General features: G+C 47.1%; 5 protein-coding genes across 7 annotated transcripts; 4 read left to right on the top strand and 1 right to left on the bottom strand.

The window, feature by feature from the left end:
* The first annotated feature begins 8,771 nt into the window (after nt 1–8,771).
* LOC120685245 lies at nt 8,772–10,163 on the top strand. The gene has a single exon (XM_039967053.1). The coding sequence runs from the start codon at nt 8,772–8,774 to the stop codon at nt 10,161–10,163; it is 1,392 nt and encodes a 463-aa protein (XP_039822987.1).
* Nucleotides 10,164–10,556: 393 nt separating this feature from the next.
* Nucleotides 10,557–15,432, bottom strand: LOC120685309 (mitochondrial uncoupling protein 1-like). Of its 2 annotated transcripts, XM_039967144.1 has the most exons (10): nt 15,018–15,401; nt 14,639–14,863; nt 14,443–14,521; nt 14,207–14,340; nt 14,016–14,114; nt 13,816–13,920; nt 13,390–13,467; nt 12,748–12,834; nt 12,537–12,609; nt 10,557–10,789 (listed from the first exon to the last, which is right to left on the bottom strand). In XM_039967144.1, the coding sequence occupies exons 1-9, from the start codon at nt 15,096–15,098 to the stop codon at nt 12,574–12,576; spliced, it is 924 nt and encodes a 307-aa protein (XP_039823078.1). In that variant the 5' UTR covers nt 15,099–15,401; the 3' UTR covers nt 10,557–10,789; nt 12,537–12,573. The 2 variants fall into 2 exon arrangements, with proteins under 2 accessions (XP_039823078.1, XP_039823077.1); XM_039967143.1 differs by lacking the exon at nt 10,557–10,789 and having other exon boundaries at nt 12,161–12,609; nt 15,018–15,432.
* On the top strand, nt 11,215–12,113 carry LOC120685310 (acyl-coenzyme A thioesterase 13-like). Its single transcript, XM_039967146.1, has one exon. It carries the CDS (start codon nt 11,406–11,408, stop codon nt 11,958–11,960), a length of 555 nt encoding a protein of 184 aa, XP_039823080.1. The 5' UTR covers nt 11,215–11,405; the 3' UTR covers nt 11,961–12,113.
* Nucleotides 15,433–16,399: 967 nt separating the features above from the next.
* Nucleotides 16,400–22,010, top strand: LOC120685455 (very-long-chain aldehyde decarbonylase GL1-11-like). Of its 2 annotated transcripts, XM_039967377.1 has the most exons (9): nt 16,400–16,671; nt 16,769–16,874; nt 18,360–19,193; nt 19,275–19,412; nt 20,509–20,654; nt 20,778–20,897; nt 21,002–21,214; nt 21,424–21,504; nt 21,634–22,000. In XM_039967377.1, exons 3-9 carry the CDS (start codon nt 19,164–19,166, stop codon nt 21,704–21,706), a joined length of 801 nt encoding a protein of 266 aa, XP_039823311.1. In that variant the 5' UTR covers nt 16,400–16,671; nt 16,769–16,874; nt 18,360–19,163; the 3' UTR covers nt 21,707–22,000. The 2 variants fall into 2 exon arrangements, with proteins under 2 accessions (XP_039823311.1, XP_039823312.1); XM_039967378.1 differs by lacking the exons at nt 16,400–16,671; nt 16,769–16,874; nt 21,424–21,504 and having other exon boundaries at nt 18,451–19,193; nt 21,634–22,010.
* LOC120685243 (elongin-C-like) lies at nt 16,509–18,441 on the top strand. The gene is made up of 3 exons (XM_039967052.1): nt 16,509–16,671; nt 16,769–16,874; nt 18,360–18,441. The coding sequence occupies exons 1-3, from the start codon at nt 16,509–16,511 to the stop codon at nt 18,439–18,441; spliced, it is 351 nt and encodes a 116-aa protein (XP_039822986.1).
* Nucleotides 22,011–22,099: the final 89 nt, after the last annotated feature.

The raw sequence follows: 22,099 nt of genomic DNA, 5'->3' as shown, positions 1-22,099 counted from the left end.
TGGACGCCCCCGATCAGGGCGCGGATCAAGGTCCTAAAAGGCCGTTGGGCTTATTTAGTAGGAGATCAACCTAACATTCTCCCCCTTGATCTCACTTTGTACTTTAACTTTATACTTTAACCTGAAACTTTTCCTTTAGTTGTTCCATCACAGATTAATGAATAGAGCATGCTTTATCATCACGGTCCAAGACCGATAGACTCAACAGCTACCACACACATAACTGTTTTGAAACAAATTCTTTATCTTTTGGGCCCTTTTTATTCTCCAGAAATCACAGGCTTTCCCTTAAACCCATGCCGGCTATGTGTTTCATGAACACATTGGGTAGTAAGCCTTTAGTGAGCGGATCCGCAAGCATTTTTTTTGTACTTATATGCTCGAGTGTAATAGAGTGATTCTGGATTTTCTCCTTCACAACATAAAACTTTATGTCAAAGTGTTTGGCAGCACCACTTGACTTATTGTTGTGAGCATAAAACACTGCTGGTTCATTATCGCAGTACATTCTGAGTGGTCTTTGAATACTGTCTACCACTCTTAAGCCGGGTATAAATTTCTTTAACCATTCTACCTGCCCCGAGGCCTCATAACATGCCACAAATTCAGCATACATCGTCGATGATGCAGTGACACTTTGTTTGGAGCTTTTCCACGATATATGCCCCCCTGCGAATGTGAACACATAACCGGACGTGGACTCTCGGTCATCGATGTCCCCCGCAAAATCCGCATCTGAGTACCCTTCTATCTCTAGGGAGTCAGATTTTCTGTATGTTAGCATGAGGCCTTTTGTGCCTTGCACATAACGTAAAGCTTTCTTTACCATGATCCAGTGTGCCTGTCCTGGATTACTTTGATATCTGCCAAGTATCATGGTAACAAATGCTAAGTCAGGGTGTGTACAAACTTGAGCATACTGTAGGCTTCCGACAGCTGAAGCATATGGAACTGCTTTCATTTGATTGATCTCATACTGGTTCCTAGGACATTGAAATTTCCCAAATCTATCGCCCTTGACTATTGGAGCAGGTGAAGGCTTGCACATATACATACTGTATCTCTTTAGAACCTTTTCTAAGTATGCCTTTTGTGATAGTCCTAATACCCCCTTTGTTCTATCTCGGTGAATTTCAATTCCCAAAACAAATGAAGCTTCACCGAGATCTTTCGTATCAAAGTTTGAGGACAAGAATTTCTTTGTCTCCAGTAGCAGACCAACATCCCTACTAGCAAGTAGAATGCCATCCACATATAAAATCAGAAAAATAAATTTTCCATTTCTAAACTTTGCATAAATGCAATTGTCCTCCTCATTTTCTTTAAATCCAAATTTTCTTATGGTTTCATCAAACTTTAAATACCATTGCCTAGAGGCTTGCTTTAATCCATAAATGGATTTCTTCAAGTGACATCCCATATGTTCTTTTCCTTTCACAACAAAACCTTTCGGTTGTGCCATGTAAACATTTTCATACAGATCCCCGTTAAGAAATGCCGTCTTTACATCCATCTGATGTAACTCTAAGTCATAATGAGCCACCAATGCCATTATAATCCTGAAGGAATCTTTACATGAAACCGGAGAAAAGGTTTCGTTATAGTCTATTCCTTCCCTTTGCGTAAAGCCTTTTGCCACGAGTCGTGCTTTGAACCTTTCTACATTCCCTTTGGAGTCATGTTTTATCTTGTAGATTCATTTACAGCCTACTGTTTTGGCTCCTTTAGGAATTTCCTCTAAGTCCCAAACACTATTGGAACTCATTGATTTCATCTCATCCTTCATAGCTTCCAGCCATTTAGATGAGTGAACACTTCTCATGGCTTCTTCATATGAAGTGGGATCACCCTCCATATGAACCTCTTCTGTATTATAAACTTCATAGTCGCTAGAAATGGCCGACTTTCTTTCTCTTTGTGACCTTCTAAGTGCCACTGCTTGTGGCACATTTTGTGCCTCAACTTCTGGCACATTTTCCATAAGGGGCTGTAGCTCCTCCTCCTCATGTCCAACCGCGGGTTCAGGCGGTCCCTGGATGACAGGTTCTAGACCTTCGCTCACTGTTGGTATGGGTGGAGTTGCGATAGGTGTTGACACCGAAATATCTGGAATAGTTGGCGCAGCAACAACCGAAGAAGGTACTGACGTCACTATTTCAGGAACTTTTGGTGCAGCATCAACAGGTAGTGAGAAAAATGGCTCTTGAATCATAGGAGTAGGCACATACACCCGCTTCTCCTCAAGGTTAATTTCTCTAGGTACCATGCTCCCCCTGATCATTTCACTTTCTAGAAAGACAGCATGTCTCGTTTCTACAAACTTTGTATGTCTGTCTGGGCAGTAGAAATGAAAACCTTTCGACTTTTCAGGATAGCCTATAAAATGGCAGCTTACAGTTTTGGGATCCAATTTTCCAATACTTGGATTAAACACTTTAGCCTCAGCTGGGCTCCCCCAGACCCGAAAGTGAGTCAGTGAGGGTTCTCTTCCTGTCCATAGCTCATACGGCGTTTTGGGCACCGATTTGCTTGGCACTCTATTGAGAATATAGATGGCAGTTTTTAACGCCTCCATCCACAGACTCAATGGCAGTGTGGAATAACTCATCATACTGCGCACCATATCCATCAGTGTACGGTTGCGCCTTTCAGCTACTCCATTTTGCTGAGGCTCGCCCGGTGTGGAATATTGGGCAACTATACCATTTTCTTGTAAAAATCTCGCAAAAGGTCCAGGAACTTGTCCATAAGGGGTATGTCGACCGTAGTACTCCCCTCCACGGTCTGACCTTACTATTTTAATTCTTTTGTCAAGCTGATTTTCAACCTCAGCTTTGAATATTTTAAATTTATTCAATGCCTCAGATCTTTCTTTAATTGGATAAATGTAACCATAGCGGGAGTAATCGTCTGTGAATGTTATGAACGAATCATAGCCATCCACACTTTTCACAGGAAACGGGCCACATATATCAGTGTGGATTATTTCTAATGTTCCTGCACTTCGTTTGGCACCCTTTTTAATTTGCTTTACAAATTTTCCTTTAATGCATTCAACGCATTGTTCAAGATCAGAAAACTCTAGCTGAGGAAGAATTTCCCTCTTCACTAATCTTTCAATTCTCCCCCTCGAAATATGGCCTAAACGACAGTGCCATAATTTCGATGAAGTATCTTGAGTTCTCTTTCTTTTCTTTGATTCTTTCTCTGACAAGGATTCATTCACATTCACATCACATATAGAATGCACTTTATCACGCATAGATAGTAAATAAAGATCATTGTAAAGGAAAGCATCACCAATACAATTATTATCAAACCATAGTTCACATTTGCCATTTGCAAAATGACAACCAAAACTATCTGTGTCTAAGCGTGATACACTGATCAAGTTTCTTTAAAGCGAAGGGACAAATAAAACATCTTTTAATACAAGCATGAAACCATTAACTAGCTCGAGGGAGACATGCACAGTTGCACCAGAATCAATCCACCAAGTAGATTTAGAAAACTGTATATACAGGGATTCATTAACAAATGAAATTACATTCTCACCATTCTTTGCCATTATCATCTTTAAGTAGCTGGGACAATCTGCTTTACGATGCCCCTTGTCAAAACAGTGGAAGCACTCATCTTGAGCTGGAGGACGCTTTTGCTGTTGCTGATGCTGGTACTTCTGTGGCATAGGGGCTTTGTCTTTGGCTTTAGAGGAAGAAGCAGCATGGAAAGGCCTTTTCTTGTTATTATGCACAAAATTGACAGACCCACCATTCTGTTTCTTGAGTCTATCTTCCTCTTGTGCACACATGGCAATTGCCTTTTCCATGTTCCACTTCTCTGGCTGTGAGTTATAGTTTACAACGAATGTTGCAAACTCTTTTGGCAGAGAAGCGAATACCAAGTGCACCATAAACTCTTCTTTGAGATCCAAGTCCATTGGCTTGAGCTTGGAGTTCAAAGCACACATCCTCATGATATGATCTTTTATTGTACCGGCATTGCCATAGTACCTCTTTGTGACCAACTGCTCTATGATCTGTGTGGCATAAGTCTTTGAAGAACCAGTAAACTGATTCTTTATCTTTGCAAGGTATTCTGCAGCTGAATCACACTCTCCAATTGAACCCAAAATGTTAGGATCAATTGTGTTCTTTATAACTGCCACATATTTCTTGTTGGCGTTATTCCACTTTATCTTTTGGAGATCATAAGCCATCTTTAAAGGAGCATAGTCTCTTTCCTTTTTCTGCCACTCAGCATCAGTGTCAGATTCATCTCTCACTGGAGCCGGTGGCTCAGTGGGCTTTGGAGTGGTGATTATCTCATCCACCTCTCCACAGACGAAAGCAAGATCAACTTTCTTGATCCATTCGCCATAGTTGTCTCCTTTTAGAGTTGGGATGTGATTGATGAATCCCATCAAGTTCATCCCCGCTGAAAATTTCAAAAAATAGTGAGAACATAATAACAACAATTGCATGTAATAATTCCAACGTTGGTCAAAATAGAACATACAATTGTTTATGCAATTAAATCTATATCACCGTTGGGCAGAAATAGAAATAAATGCACAAAACTGTACCAAAAATTATAATACTGCTATTAACAACGTTGGTCAGAAAATAACAATATCATAATTCACTTCTCATGAAAACTCTTTAAACATGCTCTTAAATTTAATTGTCTCGTTGGTTCGAATTAAAGTAAAGAGCAACTGTAATGACTTTGCAGCGGAAACATGTAGAAAATTTCTATTTTCAGAAGCAATACTGTGAACTTTTTGCTCTAAACAATATACACGTTGGTGCAAAATTGAATAGAGATCAAACTATAAAAAAATTCATACAAAATACTATTGAAAAAACTTCTGAAAAATAGAAAAAACCAATTAAATCTTACACCGTTCAAGTGGCCCGGGCGAGAATTCGGCCCGGTCCACTCGGCGCGCATGGCGCTCGGGCCTTCAGCCGACGGCCAGGCCGCCAAATCAGCCCAACGCGGCGCCCCTCTTGGGCCATTTTCAGCCCGTTCGCCGCCGCGTCGCCCCTAACCGTCGGATCTAAATCCGACGGCCCCCCGCATGCCTCGCGCGAGCAAAACGGGCGACGCCGGCTCCCCCCTGAACCCTAGCGGCATTTCTCCCTCCCCCTTCTCTCTCCACGCGAACGACGGCGGATCTCTGGGCGGAGGAGGGAAACGCGTGGCCGGCACCACCGTCGGCCCCCTCGCCGGCGCGCGCGCTCCGCCCGTGCGAGAGCGCGCCGCCGTCGAGCGGCCTGGCGGCGGTGCCCTGAGCCCTCGCGTGCGCGCTCGTGCCCCCGGCGTCCCGAACGGCGAGCGGCTGGTTGCTGTGGTGCGCCCCCCCCCCCCGGCGAGGGGCGGCGCTCGTCCGTCCCGCACAAGTGCGGCCATGGGTGACGCATAGACCAAGTAAGTCCGGCGTCCCCTTTGCTCTAGGGTTAGGGTTTGAAACTTTTATGTCCGATCCGAGATCGAGTTGCTTTTCTTTGACTTTTGTTTCGATTCGCACTCAAAACTTTCTTTCATGACCTCGATCTACGCGTGTGTAGGCGACTGATACCATTGATAGATTTCTAGGATCACACAGTGCACGAATCGAGTAGGATTTCTCTCTTTTTCTTGATCTGAGTACAACAAAGTCCTAGATCTACAACGATGACACAGAGAAAAGAGAGAGAGAGAGAGGAGCGAGATAGAGGACCTTCAGTGCCTGCAGAAGAGCTTGGTCCGGCCATCACGGGTTCGTTGATGGAGATCCGCTCAAAGGCGGCGACGATTGGTGCAGTGAAGTCGATGCCGGAGCGATGGCGTCGTGGTCGATGGCGGCGGCGACGGGACAGAGCTGGCGGCGGTGAAGGCGATGAAGGCGGGGCTTCCCGCTGCTCCAGCGCTCCCCCTAGATCAGCTAGGGTTTAGGGATATGGGTGAGGGTGCTGACGGCGCGGTGAACCTCGTGCTGTGTGCCCGGCCCCTCACCCCCTTTTAATCTAGCGCTGTACATCGGGGGCCCACCAACCATTAAGGGTTGGACGCCCCCGATCAGGGCGCGGATCAAGGGCCTAAAAGGCCGTTGGGCTTATTTAGTAGGAGATCAACCTAACAGTATATGGACTGAGATTATATTGTTGTGCATGACTTCAGGCAGCTGAGCTATATCATGGATGCATATACAGGATCAGTGGTACTAGCTAGCACCACAAGAATGTTGATGATGTCGATGACGATGTTGAACAGCAACAAGCAACAAGCAACAGCAAGGTGTGGGTCGAGAACAACATTACATTGGCTAAACCCTATGCATACATTGCATGCTACTAGATAGATATATGTAGTCAAATTAATAAAGCAAAGCAAGCATGCCTGCCTGGGGCTTGTCCCTGCCTTAGCTTGCATTGGAATGATAATAATGATATATAATTATCATCGCCGTTCATGATGCACATCCTCCTTGCGTTGGGAGTATTATCATCACCATCATTATTATACAGCAAGCATGCATGATTGGCTTGGCCACCCCTTGCCTTGCTAGCTACTAGTAGCCATCAGGCCCACTCCATCTAGACACCTAAGATCTCCAGAAATTGCCCCTACTGTACTAAGCATACTAAGCAGGGGTTGTCCCAACTATCTAGGACTGTGTTATACCATCAACTACAGCAACAACTCCTACTACCCGGCCCCTACTTTTATTATGACACGTGGGAGCCACATGTCAGTCTCTCATCCACCTTTTCCGTTATGACATGTGGGGTCAGTAGTCAAGCCTACCCCCTCTGCCATAGACTCTCTCTCTAGGGCGATAGAGCTCAGGTCAGCGGCACACGACGGCCCGTGCGGCGGCGCAAGAAGCAGGGGCGGCCTCAGTGGCGGTGCGGAGGAGCAGGGGGCGGCGCCGTCGGCCCATCCCTCGGCGATGGCGCAGAGTAGCAGTAGCACAGGGGATGGCCAGTGCGACGGCGCGAAGGCGTTGGGTGTCGTGGTCGACCCAAATGGTCGCGTGGCGCTTGAGCTCTCGACACCGCCGTGCTAGGATGTGGATCCACGATGGGGCTCAACGTAGGAAGTAGGCAGTCGTGCGGTAAGGAGGAGGAGCTGTGCAAGGTGGGAGATGAAGCACACGTAGAAGGAAGAAAAAGTGCCGGAGGAGTAGAAGCTTTCCTATGGACCCTTGGGAGAAGGGGCTTGGGTGGGGAAAGTAGGGGCTTTCCCAGGGTAAAGACCTGAGTAGGGACTCTGCTGGAGTGGATTGTTTTGCTCTCAGTCCCTAATTTATAAGTAGGGGCTTGAATAGGGACCTTGCGAGAGATGTTCTAAGAGCATGACTAATAATTTAGCCTAGTATTATACTAGTGCCTTATCAGTTACTAACAGCCAACTCGTATAATAGTACATTGTTGATATAGGTTCCATCATTAATACATATCCATCTTATTCTCTCGTAAGGTATCTTGGAACAAGTGTTTGAGATGGCCGTAAGCTTGGAGCTCGCTCCTTCTATCTCCTCCACCTCAGCATATAAGTGTGATAAATGTGATGTGACAATACCTAAAGCCTGCTGGCGACATCTTATTATAACTTGCTCTATATGAAGTGAAGTGCATGGTCTCGTCTCGAAGACAAACTAATCATATGAGAGCAGGTACAATAAGGGTTTATTATCCCGTCCATATCAGCAACAGGTCTATGTGGATGAGAGAGAAATGAGGTGAGAGTGTGTCACGAGCTCTTACATAAGAGATGCCTCCAGCACGAGAAACAAAGCACAAGAGTCGATTTTGGAGCCCAATCTCTTGCGCACGCATTTCATGAGCTTTCATTTATTTTTGTATGTAAAATTTAATATTCTTATACCCCACAAGAAACAATCTAAGAGACATATTATTGTAGTATATGCCTCTAAGTGGTGTCTCTAGATGATATGGAAGAGGCTTAAAGCCCCTCTTATTGTCCTTGCTCTGAGGGGGAGAGAGAAATAGAAATATAAAGGTAATATAAAGAAGGGAAAGAAGAAAGGGAGAGAAGACAAGATCAGAAGCAACGGAAAACCGGCTGTGTAGACAAGACAAGTGGTGTTAGCTGCTAAGCTAGCAGGTAGGGAGCTGGCTATATATGTACATGTGGCAGATAATACTAAATTGCTATTGCTGGAAGGAGCATTCTGAACAGTACAGCACATTGTTTTGTTGTTCACCAAGCAAGACCTAAGGTGGTAGAGATGGGACATTCATCTGAATGAGGATGCATGGATCGAGTAGCAAAGCAAAAGCGAAAGCGTAAAGAAGGAAGCAGGGGAAAAGGAAAAGAGGACAGCGGCAGCAGCTGCGAGAGCCTCTCTGTACGTGTGCGCGTGTGTGTCTGTCTAGCTGTCTAGCCCCTGCTGCTAGCTCAGGCAGGCAGTGTCGACTACTCGACTGTGTGTGTCTCTCTCTCTTGGCTTCCCTTCACTCTCCTTTTTTTGCCTGCCCAGCATAGCAGCCGAGCTTCAGGAGAGCTCTCTCAAAATTGGGGATCATCGGAGAAGCCAGCAGCATTAGCCCTCTATTCTTCTTCTTCTTCTCCCCCCTGCAGCTCAGCTGGAGGCTTTCCATAGCAGACACACAGAGAGAGGAGACAGCTAGTATCAGTAGATTCCTTGTCCTGTCCTCTGATCATATCCTCGCTGCCCACCACACTAACGGAGGATGATGAACTTGAGGAGCGTTGATTATTGAGCGAAGAAAAACAAGAGTTAGTACGTACGAATGGAGATGACGGATCCTTCCGTCTGCCGCCTCCACCCGGGCGTCGCCGTCACCGGCTTCTGCCCCGCCTGCCTCCGCGACCGCCTCGCCGGCCTCCAACCGCCCTCCTCCGCCGACCTCCGCCGTTGCAAGTCCTTCTCCTACGCGCGCTCTGCCGCCGCGATGGAGCCGCAGCGCCGTTCCTGCGACCTCTTCCGCCACCAGCAGCCCATCCCCATCGTGGCCGCGGTGCCGGAGGAGCTGGATTATTATCCGTACCAGGACGAGGCGGCCGCGCGGCCCCACGAACAAGACGCCTCCTCCTCCTCCAGAAAGTCCTTGGGGGGGCTCCTGGGCAGGAAGCTGCAGCAATGGCGCCGCAAGAGCAAGAAGGAGCCGGAGATGCCCGGCCGGCAGCGCCACCGCCCCTCCTGCGACGCCGACCCCCGGTCGGGACCGGTGCCGGCGCTGGCGGGCCTGCCCGCCACGCTGCTGTCCCTGTCCGTGGAAGAGGACGACGACATGGCACCGCCGCCGGTCCCGCGCTCCGACGGGCAAATCCCCGTGGAGGAAGACTACTACTACGGCGACGGCTACGGCAATGCGGCGGCGGCGCCCGGCGGCACCGCGCAGACGAGGGACTACTACCTGGACTCCTCCAGCTCCAGCAGGAGGCGCCGAAGCGTGGACCGCTCCGCCACCTCCGGGCGCAACTCATTCTCCGACGCCTACAACGGCGGCGAGCTGCCCGCCAGCAGGGCGACGGCGGCGACGAATGCCAACGGCGGCAATGCCAGGGTGTCGCCGGCCATCGCTGCAGAGCGGCTGTACCACCACCACCACTATCATCATGAGGCGCAGAGCGTGCTCGTCCACCACCAGTACTGCAGAGACGACGACTTCTCCGGGAGCTTCGGCTCGGCTCGGCATCCTCGTCAGAATCCGGCGAGCAAGCAGCCGCCTAGCAAGAAGGGGATCAGAGGGTGGAGCATCTGGGGCCTCCTCGTACACAAGAAGAGCAGCAGGAAGCAGCAGCAGCAGCCTGAGGGGCCATTCTTCTCATCAGAAGCAGCAGCAGCAGGAGTCGGAGAGTACCCGTGGCCCGAGCTCCGCGCCAGGGGGTACAACGGGCAGATGCTCCGGTGCAACAGCAGCATGAGCGCCAGAAGCTCCTTCAGCGGCGGCGCGGCGGCGATGGTCGGCGGCAGCGGGAGGAGGAGCATCTCCGGTGTGGACATGCGTGATGTCGTCAGAGATGGCGAGAGGAGGACGAGGAGGGACGAGGTCCTGCTGGAGAGAACGAGGTCTTCTTCTTCTTACTCAAGATCCGGGCGCGGCCTTGATCCCAACATTCCCAGGCGTTCCTCTTCCAAACATGAGTTGAGTTCGATGCACAGGAGGAGCACGCTTGGACTCTAGCCACTCACACTGCTGGGCTGCGGCTCCTGCTTCCCGGATCCCATAGCTAGCCTAGCCACAGGACAGTATAGCCTCTATTCGGCTGGCTGCGGCTTGCTGCTCCGTTCAGCTGACAGTAGGTGACTGATGATGATTTGATGCGAGGGAAAAGTATTGGTGGCTAGTTAACTGATAAACTAGTTAAACAATTTCTTCTAGCTACGGACAAAGTGGGCCCTGTAGCTAGCCGGTCGTTGCTGTCATGCTGTGTTGTTTTTATTTAGTCTAGCAGCTGTTGCATTACATGTATGTATACATACACTCTAGTACTCGATCTACATCTACATAGCAGGGCCTTACCTTAATTAGTTCCAAGCAGTGGGAGTGGACATCATACATAACACAATGATGATATGCACATGCATCCTCTGTTTTCTGCTTTGTATCATATTCATAAATCATAATGGAAAGAAAGAGAGGATAGGATGACTGAAGTGATCACAAATAACTGTAGCAAAAAAAGTAATTAGCTGGCTTTTCAATCATTCTATGGATACATCAAACCCTATCTCCATAGCAGATAAGTTTCTAACTCCTCTCCGCTAGCTCCCCAGGCGACTATCTAGCAGAGCAAGCAGCAGGGATGACTGCAAGGATGCAATAACAGTACGTGGTGTTAGCAAGTCCAATCACAAGATAAGAACAAGGATCAAGAAATAAAATTAGTTGCAATCAGTTTATCCTCGCCTGTTTTCATGTCATTAAGCAATAAATAAATTACCTTTCCGTGTGGTGTATATGATGATGTACAAGGAGGGCCAGACAAGTGATGCTGATAGCAGCTTAGATGCACCGTGTAAAATTTTTGAAAGAATTTTTTTTTCACATTTGAAGTATTAAACATAGACTAATCACAAAACTAATTACATAACTTGTCTGTAAATTACGAGATGAATTTATTAAGACTAACTAATCTATCATTAGTACATATTTAATGTAGTAATTTAGTATCTAATCATAGCCTAATTACGTCATTAAATTCGTCTCGCTAACAAACTATGCAATTAATTTTTTATTTCGTCTAGATTTAATATTCCATACATATGCCTATAGTTTTTGAATTTTGAATTTTACATCTAGACTAGATTAAGTAGAAAAGGGATCAATCAAGGCACACAAAGGACAAGGACAGGTTTCCCCTCTTGTGTAGTGTATCCAAGCAAGCGAGCCCAACCAGCAGTCTCCGGTCCTCAGGCCAGGGCCATGGGGGCTTCTGCTTCTGCTTCTGCTTCTGATTTGAAAGCGCTGCTGCAGGTGAGCGGCGAGGATGGCGCGCTGGTGGACGCGCTAGACCGGCGAGCCGCTGCCGCGCGGCGGGCGCCCCAAGCGGCGGCGGCGGCGGCGGCGGCGGCGGAGCCCAGCCCCAGCTTCTTCGAGGGGTTCGCGCTGCAGGGGATCCGCGTTGACAGCATCCACCCGGGCCGCATCCTCTGCTCCTTCACCGTGCCCACTCGCCTCACCGCCGGCGGCGGCCACCTGGCCCCGGGCGCCGTGGTGGCCCTGGTGGACGAGATCGGCTCCGCCGCCGCCGTGGCCGACGGCCACCACCTCAAGGTCTCCGTCGACATGTCCGTCTCCTTCGTCGACCTCGCCGCCGCCGCGCCCGGGGACACCCTCCGCATCTCCGCCAGGGCGCTCGGCCACAGGGGCGCCTACTCCGGCACGCACGTCCTCGTCGCCAACGCCGCCACGGGCAAGGTCGTCGCCGAGGGGAGGCACTCGCTCTTCGGCAAGATGAAGATCAGAAGCAACATCTGAACCAATCCAACCCAATCCAATCCAATTCATCCTTGCTGCATTTCTGTGTTTACTACTTGTTAGACTTGGATGTCCTGGATGCGAGTGCTCTGTATGTTTGGCTGCTGCCACTCTTCTAACTTGAGTAAATAAACAGGTCTGTTTATTTATTTATTTATAAGTTTTATCTTACTGAAGCAAGCACAACTACACAAGCAAAGGATCTCAACCCATCACATAACAATCAAGCAGAAGGCTCTCAATTCCATCATCAACAGAACCAAGGATCATGCCCAGCAGCCATTTCAGTAAAAGTAAAAACATCACCGCAGAGGCGACAGGAAACATTAGACATTCTACAGATGCTCATCACTGAACTACTGCAGTGTTCAAGTTCCTCCGTTCACCAGTTTGAAGGAATACACTATATATGACATCTGTTTGCTATTTCTGAATTTATTTGTTTGGGGATTCAAGCAAATGCCCCCTGTTATTTCTTCTTGCAATTGAGGTGTCAGATTTATCCTCATTACCCAATCCTCAAGGGGAAGGTGTCATCAATTTCTTTTTTGGTAGAAGAAAAAAAAATGTGCGCACCATTGTACACCACCTGACAGCAAAAGCTTCTCCATCTTCAGCTTGCTGGTTTCCTCACAAAAAACTTTTGAACCTGTCCAGGACAACAAACAAAGTGTTTATATTTGATGGAGCATGTTGCTTATAACCTTTAACATGCTGAGAAGTCCTGTTTCTATGAAATGTACAGAAAAGTTCTAGTGAAAAAGAAAAAGGATTCAGTTTGTGTGACCTGCTCCAACGTCAAGAACATAATCACATTCCATGATCCCAATCTAGCAAAGTTTGGGAGGAAGCCTTTATAAAATGCCAGAGGTCCCTGCAGAGTAAACAGCTATTAGCAAACGCCCACCTCATTGGAGGAGCTCATTTTATATTAACCAGTTACCGTACAAGTGAGTTGCTAAAACATAAAGTGATTCCAGTTAGCAGTCTTTGAGATTAAATTTGACAGATCACTGCTCAGAATAATTTTTAGCAGCTCTAACTGGTGTAATTGGTAATGAAGGAAAGCAAACCTTCAACGTACTCTAAAGTTCAAAATTAGTTCCTATCAGCATAAAAGATGAACGCCGCAGTCCTGCTGGGCCAGAAAAAGGATGGACGGCACATGACGGCATAAGCTATTGTTCTACACTTCTACACCCACACCTCATTACAGAGCCAAAATCTCATTTAGCCCAAAAAGGTTGACCATAAAACCTGCCTAAGAAAGCCCTGGGAAGCAAAACTAACTGCTGCTAGAGTTACGTTTAACTGGGGCCCCGCCATATGGCTGTCACCAAGAGAGGATGCAAAAAAAGTTATATTCTAACTACAAGCTCATCTAAATTTGAATCCAGAATCATGACATGAGTAGTAGTGTGGAACATACATCATTCTTTAGCGTCTTCACAAAACAATCAATCGTGCTTTTGTAGGCTGATGAGTCACCCATCATTCTTGACTTAACCTGCAACAAGATGATTCTTATCAGTCTCGGTTACACACTTACACTAGAGGGGCAGGGGAGGCAGGGAGAGAACTTGGAGCCAACAATTCAGTTAAAAATCAAATTTTGATAGTCGGCAATATTTCAGGACACAATAAAGTGGGGAACTTCTGGAAACACGACCATCATCCATGCCCAAAAATTAGGATGCGCGCATGGAAAACATTTGGTATAAATCGTAAAAGTGTGAACCTACAGATCTAATAACAAAGGAAAATAATAGTAGTAGTATCTAAATTCTGACATCCAGTGACAGCCTAAGCTGAGTTTCCTGAAAACTGTGGCATACAGCAGCAGAGAACATCTCACCACATCAACTGGAGAACCAACACAAACAGCGACGAAGCCAGCACCGAGACCAGAAAAGAGGTGGGTGACCACATCATCTTTGAATCCAGGGAGTTTCAAAATTGTCTGCGCAAAAAAAAAAACAGTTTGTATGGGCAATTGAAGGAAGGAGCCATGGAGCAATTCATCAGAGAGAAGAAAACAAAGGGGGCACAGAGCACCTGCTTGACTTGATCATAACTTGCCAACTCAGCAGCGTTGATGATAGCGTTGCGTGCTACATTTGGTCCTAGGCCAGTCCAGAGAGCGGTAAACCCTTCCTGGTGATACATATGTATGGTGTGAGGCAGTTGATAATTTATCGAGGGGCAAACAGAACAATCGACTAGTGTTAGTCGGGAGAAGATCAGACCTGCCTAGCAATCTTTGCATAAGCATCCATGGCGCCAGCATAGCGGCGTGGCGCACCGGGGGCAAGCTTGCCCTCAGCCTGGAGCCTGACCTTGACAAGGTCCGTGGGGTTGGCAACGGCAATAGCAATGGCACCTGACGACGATGAGTAGCAGCAGCCGGCATGAGTTGCACACGTCTATGAGTATGACAGAGGTTGAAGCAGAGGCTGGATGAGCTCTGGTAGTGGTAGCATACCAGTGGTGAAGCCGGCGGCAATCTTCTTGGAGAGGGGCACATCCCCAACATGGTCTTGGCCGACGTAGAAGGACTTGACCTGTGCATAGGGAGTATGTAACTAATGTGTGTTTTCTCTAAAAAAAGAGAGAGTATGTAATGTGTTCGACGAAATGCAGCAACAGGAAGAGAAGAGAGAATAGAGTAGAAGGCGTACGGGCTCGTAGAGGCCAATGCGTAGTCCTCCGTAGATGCACTGCCGGTGGAGGCCCGGTACGATTCCCTTCCAGAGCGCGGCGGCCCCTTCCTCCCTGGCTATAGTGGCGGCGGTGCCCAGCAGGCCGCGGTACTTGGGCAGCGCCGCCGGCGCCGTTGCGTCCCCAACGACGGTCTTCTGCAGCTGGAGGCGGACCTTGGCCGTGTCGAGGGGGATGGTGCATATCTGCAGCGAGAAGAGCCGTATCGAATCAAGTGCTGCCTGATTTCTCCTCGGGGAGGAAGCAGATCGATGCGATTTGGGGGTCGATCGATGGGCAGTTGGAGTTGAAGTCGCGGGGAAGGAAGGGGGGAGATACGAATACGGGACGGTACGGTACCTCGGCGAAGCATGCTGCGATGGCGCTGGCGGTGAAGCGGCCGGCGAAGGTGATTTCGCCCTTGGAGCCGTCCGCCGGCATGGCTGGTGGGCGAGGTCGAAGCAGCAAAGCAGAGAGGAGGGGGAGGGGGAGAGAGAGGAGAAAGCGGCGAGACCCCCCTGAGAAGAGGAGAAGCAAGGGAGATGCGGGCTCGGTCGGGGTCAGCAACTAGGCAACAAGCGAAGGAAGGAGACGGCAACGGCATTCGGGTTGCTTCAGACTCTGCATCCAATCCACCTCGCTCGGAATCTGCTGCAATGCAATCCAGATCACACACACCTAGATAGGCAGATAGATAGTGGCCATGACTCAGGATCTCTCTCTTACTAGCTTTTTTGTCTTGTGAATTGTGATGATCAGCAAAGCAAACAGGTCAGCCATTTTTTTTATATTGCTGAAAAGTAGAACAAAATAAGCTTTGATCACAAACTTGGGCGGTCCCGCCTAAAATCATTGTACATGTATGGCTCGGAGCTCCATGCTAAGATTCTCAAAGGAGGTAAGCGCACAAGGTGATTGATGGCGCAACCTGGGCGACCTCCTCCTGACGGCTGCTGAGGACGAAAAAACGGAAGACAAAGATTAAGACCGCCGACCTATTTTGGTGCCAAAAGCATACACTCTACTCGAGGAAACGTTGGGCGGTAGTTTTGACTCCCTCCATTCTATGTTTCTCTATGTAGCACAAATTATGAATTTAGAAAAGATAAAACGATTAATAATTTGGGATGGAGAGAATAGCTTGGTTGTGTAATACAATAAGCACAGCACTCTGTTCGCTTAGTTATGGCTGGTACTGCTGCCTGGCTAGTGACTGATGACTGGTGCTGATTTGGTGTGAGAAAAACACTGCTGGCTTGTTGACTGACAAATTAAGTGAACAGAGTGATTACCAATTCATATTATTCATCACAAGATAATAGCACCAATTTATATTATTTATCCCAAGAGCATGCTGTCCAAGCTGACAACCCACTCTCCCTTCTTCTCATCAGATTAGAATAGCAGCTCGCTTATTCTCATCAGCGTTGTGGAGCATTAGTCAGCCCACTCACCCTCTCTCTCGCCCCACAATTTTTAATCATATTGTAGAACTATATTATATGTATATGCGGCTATGCGTATGCGTCCATCACTAACAAATGCGGCATATTAAAATCAGTCAAACCTTTTGCCCCCAGGAGGAGGGCCCAACCCAACTTAAGCGCGAGGACGTTGCCATTGGGCCCAAAACCCAACCAACTAAGGTCTCTCTCTCTCTCTCTCTTCCGGCCCATTCGATCTTCCTTCTTCAGCCCGACCCGGCCCACTTAATCGTCGTCTTCCCCATCCATCTCTGAGTCTGTTTCGTTCGTCCGTCGAGGGAACGATCAACCTAAGGATCCTCTCCTCTCGTCGGAAAAAAAATCCAAATCCAAATCCAATCCCCCGCAGAGCAGAGCAGCGCAGAGGATGGTGGGCAAGGGAGACGCCCCCGCTCCGCGCGGGCCCGATGGCGAGGAGGAGGACACCGGAGGCGTCGTCAAGCTCATCAGCGCCGAGGGCTTCGAGTTCGTCGTCGACAAGAAGGCAGCCATGGTCTCCAACACTCTGCGCAACATGCTCACATCGCCAGGTACAATTAGCTGCTCTAGATTTCGATTCGATTCCTCCACCATCACATTCGCAACCTCATCCGATTCCGCCCCATCCCCATCATGCCAATCATCCAGGAGGCTTCTCCGAGACGCGCCAGGGCGAGATCCGATTCCCGGAGATCTCCACCCACATCCTCGAGAAGATCTGCCAGTACTTCTACTGGTCGCTCCGCTACTCCAGGTATAGGGTTTGCTGCCTAGTAGTGCCTTTGTTCGGGTGTTTGCTTGTGCGCACCTCACCACCTCGCACCTGTCATGATTCATAGATTGACGGCCTTCGTACCATTAATTAATGATTCATTGATGGCCCAGCTACAATCTGTCACTACATTATTTAGGATCTAGTACTATACTGCATGATATTAACTTCTAGTAGATTCGGGGCCCTGCGTGTAAAACTCTAAGGAGCACTGCGTGTAAAACTCTTTAAGGTGACCTTAAAAAAAAACTTATAGTAGATTCTTAATATCCCAAGCTAAAGGGTCTGCGTTGGAGTATTTCTCTCACTTATTATTTGTTCAAAGCACCAAAGTAAATTTTCACTTCACTAAAAACAATCAACTTGTATCTAATCTAGTGGAAACCAGCAGCATCAGCAGGCATCGGATATTTGAGTTTGAGGCATGACCAATCAGGATAGTGTCAAGTCCTTGCCAAGGCTTGCACACATGCATTTACCCTTGTGTCTTTTGCGTTACCTAATCTTGGGTGTTTTGTGATTTTTTGACATTTTATCTTCTATCTACATTACATAATTTATTCTGCATTTTAGAATATTTATTTCCACCACCTTCACAATGCAATGCAACGATACACACTGCTCCTGTTTGTTTGAGAAAAAAAGAATTTTTTAAATCCATCTGGCTAATGGTGCACAAGTTGCTTAGTGTCTACATCTATGCACTACTTAGCTTGCTCAATACAGAGTATCCACAGCTATCATATTTTATTCTGTCCTGCTTTTTCCTTCTTCTTTATTGCCCTGCTATTTTTTACATTACTTAGCTTGGTCATACGAATTGTCCTAATTTACTGGTGGTACGATTGGCCTGCCGTAAGAAGCGATTGAACCTGAGCCTGAATGTATGTATAGTTTGGTTCTGGCAAGGTAAAGCTTAAGCTGTGTATAACCTCGCGTGTTGTAAGTTGCTGTAATTAGTTGGCTGGTTCAGCTTGTCATCCCATTTCCCAGTAAAGAGTTAAGACTTAATACCCATTTAGGAGAGCATCAATGGAAGCCATGCCTGTGCTGCTGTCTTAACGGAAAGTTGGTAGTGCTGTCCTGCATAACGCTGAGAATTTAGTCTTGCACTCTTGCTGTTCTTAAACCTCGTCAATCGAAACTTGGCATCCTCGAGTTTGAAGGCAGTTGGTTGTTGTGTTTAGCACGTTGGTTGTGTTATATCATCTTCAGTTTGTTCATCAAGGCGTGGGGGGCTTCATGAACAAACTTGTTGAGATTTTGGTTGTCCTTCCACTGAGCAAAGCAGATTTCAGTTTATGTCCGCCCCCTGTGTGTTACCTTGCTTGTGTGTAGTAGAAAGAATGGTCTGTTTTGGTTTGGTGTTATCATGCTTACAAGCAGAAGTTGGTACATGAGTTTAGCACTTTCAGTTGCTCGTACCTTGGACTGAATGATTTGTTTTGGTTTGGTGTGGCTGTGCAGTGGAACGGAGTCGTCAGAGTTTGCAATTGACCTCCCGATAACTCTGGAGCTGATGATGGCCGCAAACTACCTGGACACTTGAGGAGGAGGTGGTTTTCTGCAGTATTAGGTGTATTATTTTGAATGAGTGAATGAAACAAGTGAATCGTCCCTCTCTCTCTCTCTCATTCATGTCTTCAACTATCAAGCATCCACCGGCTGGGCTGGGATATTTATTATCAGTAGATGCGATCGGATCTGATCTGACTGACCTGACCTGACCTGACCTGCTGACCCGGTGAAGAAGTGTAAGCATGGGATGAGACATGTAACGTGTGTGTAAATATTTTTCTAATCCACTAGATACTAGTTGTGTGTTGGTGCTGGTGCCCAAGACAAAGCAAAGACAAAAACAATCCGTAGTTGGTATTGGCATTGGTACCACTCTGGAGTTTTTTTTCTTTGAAGTAATACGCTCTGGAGTTTTTGGAGCTGGAAGAGGACATTCATTTCAATTGGATTGCCTATCTAGTCGTAGGAATAGGAAAGGGAAAAGGAAAGGAAAGGATTCTCCTCTCCTCTCAGGATCTGGGTACAGATCGACCATACCAGTACCACCACATCTCTCCCGGGCGTCTCTCCCTCCGTCACTCCGTGTGGTTGGCGGCAGGTCAAGTGGCCCTTGCACGTGGAACACAAGACAGCTACAGCTTAGACACAAGAAGAAGAGGAGAGGAGAAGGCCCCCGGGAGGAGAGGAGTGGAGAGGAGACTACCACCACACCGTCACCCCCATCACAGAAAGAAAGAGAGAGCCCTACCTACAATGGCGGCGGCCCTCGAGTCTGCCTGGCAGGTGCGTCCTCTCTTGGTCCGTCGTCTCACTCTCCAGCATCATCTATCCCCTCTGATGCATGTAAGTGAATGTCGCCTGCAGGTCCTGACCGCCAACTTCTCCGAGTTCCAGCTCGCCACCGTCTTCACCTTCCTGATCCACGAGACCGCCTTCTTCCTCTCCGGCCTCCCCTCCCTCCTCTTCGAGCGCTTCGGACTCTTCGCCAAGTACAAGATTCAGGTACGTTGGCTTGGCCCCGTTTAATTATTCCTCTTCAGCCAACGCCAATCTATCTGATCTGATTCAATTAATTCATCCGTCGGTAGATTATCAGTGAGTCACCTCACCTGCTGCTGTGTTTAATTTGTGGTGAATGTTCGCTTTTCTCCGTCAAGGAAATACTCGTGTATGTATTTCCTAGTATGTAGTGAGTCACCAGTGGTGTATGTATTTACTACTGTATATATAGGACACTAAGTAAGACTCAAAAGGGAGATAATATAATGTCGAGAGAGGCAGGCAACTAACCAGTTTTTCTTTCCTTTTACCTGTCTGTCTGTCTGTCAAGGATCCGTAACCGCTTTCCTTCCCCATCCATAGTGGTAATGGTAATCGATGGATCCTCGCAAATTAATTAAGCACAGGCTAGAAAGATGATGACAGCGATAGATCAGATGCTTCTTGTTGTTTTGGCTTCTAGTATGGCCCAAAACAAGACTAGGCAACCTCTCGCTTTCTTCTTCTTTCATCCTCCCACGCCACCATTCTGGGCTCCAGATCCTGCTGATGTCGCTACAGTATCCAAATAAAAAAGAAGGCAAGTATGACAAGAATTGACCATCTTAGAATTGTCACTATGGCAAGGTCACCACCTTCGGCACTGCTATATTATATTGCTCCTTCACCTTGCATTAGTATTTTATTGTGCCAGCTCTTCACAAATCTAATTTTGCTTTCCCTAATACATACAGTAGTTGCCACTGAGCTCATTGTTCCCTAAGAAAATGACTGCCACCCACCCAGGATTGACTCTTTTTGCATATCTTTAGGATAAAAGAAAAAACAATTGCTGTGCCTATTTTCTGCTTCATTCATGCTACCTACTTCTCTTTTAATTCACTCTAGAATGCGATGCCTGCATCCCCCTGTGAAATAGAACACTCATGCTAAGGATTTTGTCCCCTGTTTCTAGTGTAGTTCAAGTAAAAAGTGGCTGATGGTCCTTTTCCCTCTCCCTCTTTTTCTGGTGATACAATATTATTTTGTCTTACTGACCTTAAGCAATTAAATGAGCACCTACCTATACTTATATTGCTACTATATAAGTAATTTGCAGAAGAAGAGCAACACCTCTGCTTATCAAAACAGATGTGTCCTGCGTCTCATACTCTACCATGTCTGTGTGAACTTGCCTGTCATCATTTTCTCCTACCCTGCCTTCAAATTCATGGGCCTTAGGAGCTCTCTTCCTCTGCCACACTGGTATCGGTTCGCTTCCTTCCTTGTCCTTTTACTGAGCCCACGTTATATATTATATCATGCAAAGATCTAGCTTAACTGGAAGAAAAATGTTTGAGACGATGCTAGCTGTATTGTTTTCTGCAGGACGGTTGTTGTATCTCAAGTTGCATTCTACTTTGTACTGGAGGATTTTGTATTCTACTGGGGGCACCGGGCACTGCACACCAAATGGCTATACAAGCATGTCCACAGCGTCCACCACGAGTACTACATCTATGATCTATCTTTACTCAATGCATTCATCGTTCTTGAACCGTTCTAGTCGATCGTCTATGATGATTGACACATACAGCAACTCCATGCCGCAGATATGCTACACCCTTTGGGTTAACTTCTGAATACGCCCACCCTGCTGAGATTTTGTTCCTGGGATTCGCCACAGTTGTTGGTCCTGCTCTTACTGGCCCTCATTTGGTGACCCTGTGGCTTTGGGTGGTGTTGAGGGTATTGGAGACAGTTGAAGCTCACAGCGGCTACCACTTCCCATGGAGCCCCTCAAATTTCCTGCCACTGTATGGAGGGTAAGTAAGCTAACGCGTTATTAGTTGTTGCTAATTTCACCTGAAAGTGGCCGTCGCCATGGTACAAGGATTGTAAGCCTACGTACGTTTATTTTAAGTTATTTGGGAACTAACACTACTGAATTTTTTTTAGAACGTGCACGAGCACGTGTTTGATTAATTAAGAGGAGGAGCTAACACTACTGAATTTCATCATGAATAATATGTAGCTCGGACTTCCATGACTACCATCACCGTGTGCTCTACACCAAGTCAGGGAACTATGCCTCGACTTTTGTGTACATGGACTGGTGTGTTTATTATATTTCCAATAAATGAATCATTCATGAATGTATATATTGTTGGCATCAATTTTATCATGCAGAGGCTACATATGATGAGGAGCCCTTTTATATAACTTAAAACTCGTTGTGTTCCAGGTTGTTTGGGACGGACAAGGATTACCGCAAGGTGAAGGCCATGGAGGAGAAGGAAGGGAACAAGGATATGTAGATCATGCATGCATGAGAGCTGCGAATAATGAAGACAGGCGGAGCTAGCAATACGTACTGTCTGTGTACTACAATCGTACGTACGTAATCCTTGGGGTTTGTGTTCCTGCTTTGTTTAATTTGGCCGGGATCGGATGTATATATACATTTGGATCGGAGCTAGCTAGTAGCAAGATGGTCGATGAGGTTGTGTGACCTTAGTTTGCTTGTGTGATGAATTAACAATAATGTCAGCAATTAAATAAAGCCACAACTATAGCCGGCCTGTTCAGCATAAACAGAGAGGTTTTCATGAGTGGTGGTCAGAGATGGCTGCGACAAGAGGAGTCTCACAAAGAGTTTTTTTTTCTTTCAGTTTTGCAGCCTCTAGACTTTACTCTCTCCTTATTAATAC

This window comes from Panicum virgatum, chromosome 8N (assembly GCF_016808335.1).
Source record: "Panicum virgatum strain AP13 chromosome 8N, P.virgatum_v5, whole genome shotgun sequence".
NCBI lineage: Eukaryota > Viridiplantae > Streptophyta > Magnoliopsida > Poales > Poaceae > Panicum > Panicum virgatum.
Note: the sequence above shows the minus strand (reverse complement) of the source record. Positions and strands in the feature narration are given on the sequence as shown.

Coding starts and splice junctions, on each gene's coding strand:
- LOC120685245 (XM_039967053.1), top strand. CDS start 8,772: ATGACGGATCCTTCCGTCTGCCGCCTCCACCCGGGCGTCGCCGTCACC.
- LOC120685310 (XM_039967146.1), top strand. CDS start 11,406: ATGGGGGCTTCTGCTTCTGCTTCTGCTTCTGATTTGAAAGCGCTGCTG.
- LOC120685309 (XM_039967143.1), bottom strand. CDS start 15,098: ATGCCGGCGGACGGCTCCAAGGGCGAAATCACCTTCGCCGGCCGCTTC. Junction 14,864..15,017: donor TCGCAGCATGCTTCGCCGAG/GTACCGTACCGT, acceptor TTCTCGCTGCAG/ATATGCACCATCCCCCTCGA. Junction 13,468..13,815: donor TTGGTTCTCCAGTTGATGTG/GTGAGATGTTCT, acceptor ATCTTGTTGCAG/GTTAAGTCAAGAATGATGGG.
- LOC120685243 (XM_039967052.1), top strand. CDS start 16,509: ATGGTGGGCAAGGGAGACGCCCCCGCTCCGCGCGGGCCCGATGGCGAG. Junction 16,672..16,768: donor CAACATGCTCACATCGCCAG/GTACAATTAGCT, acceptor CCAATCATCCAG/GAGGCTTCTCCGAGACGCGC. Junction 16,875..18,359: donor TGGTCGCTCCGCTACTCCAG/GTATAGGGTTTG, acceptor GTGGCTGTGCAG/TGGAACGGAGTCGTCAGAGT.
- LOC120685455 (XM_039967377.1), top strand. CDS start 19,164: ATGGCGGCGGCCCTCGAGTCTGCCTGGCAG. Junction 19,413..20,508: donor TCGCCAAGTACAAGATTCAG/GTACGTTGGCTT, acceptor AGTAATTTGCAG/AAGAAGAGCAACACCTCTGC. Junction 21,215..21,423: donor TTCCTGCCACTGTATGGAGG/GTAAGTAAGCTA, acceptor AATAATATGTAG/CTCGGACTTCCATGACTACC.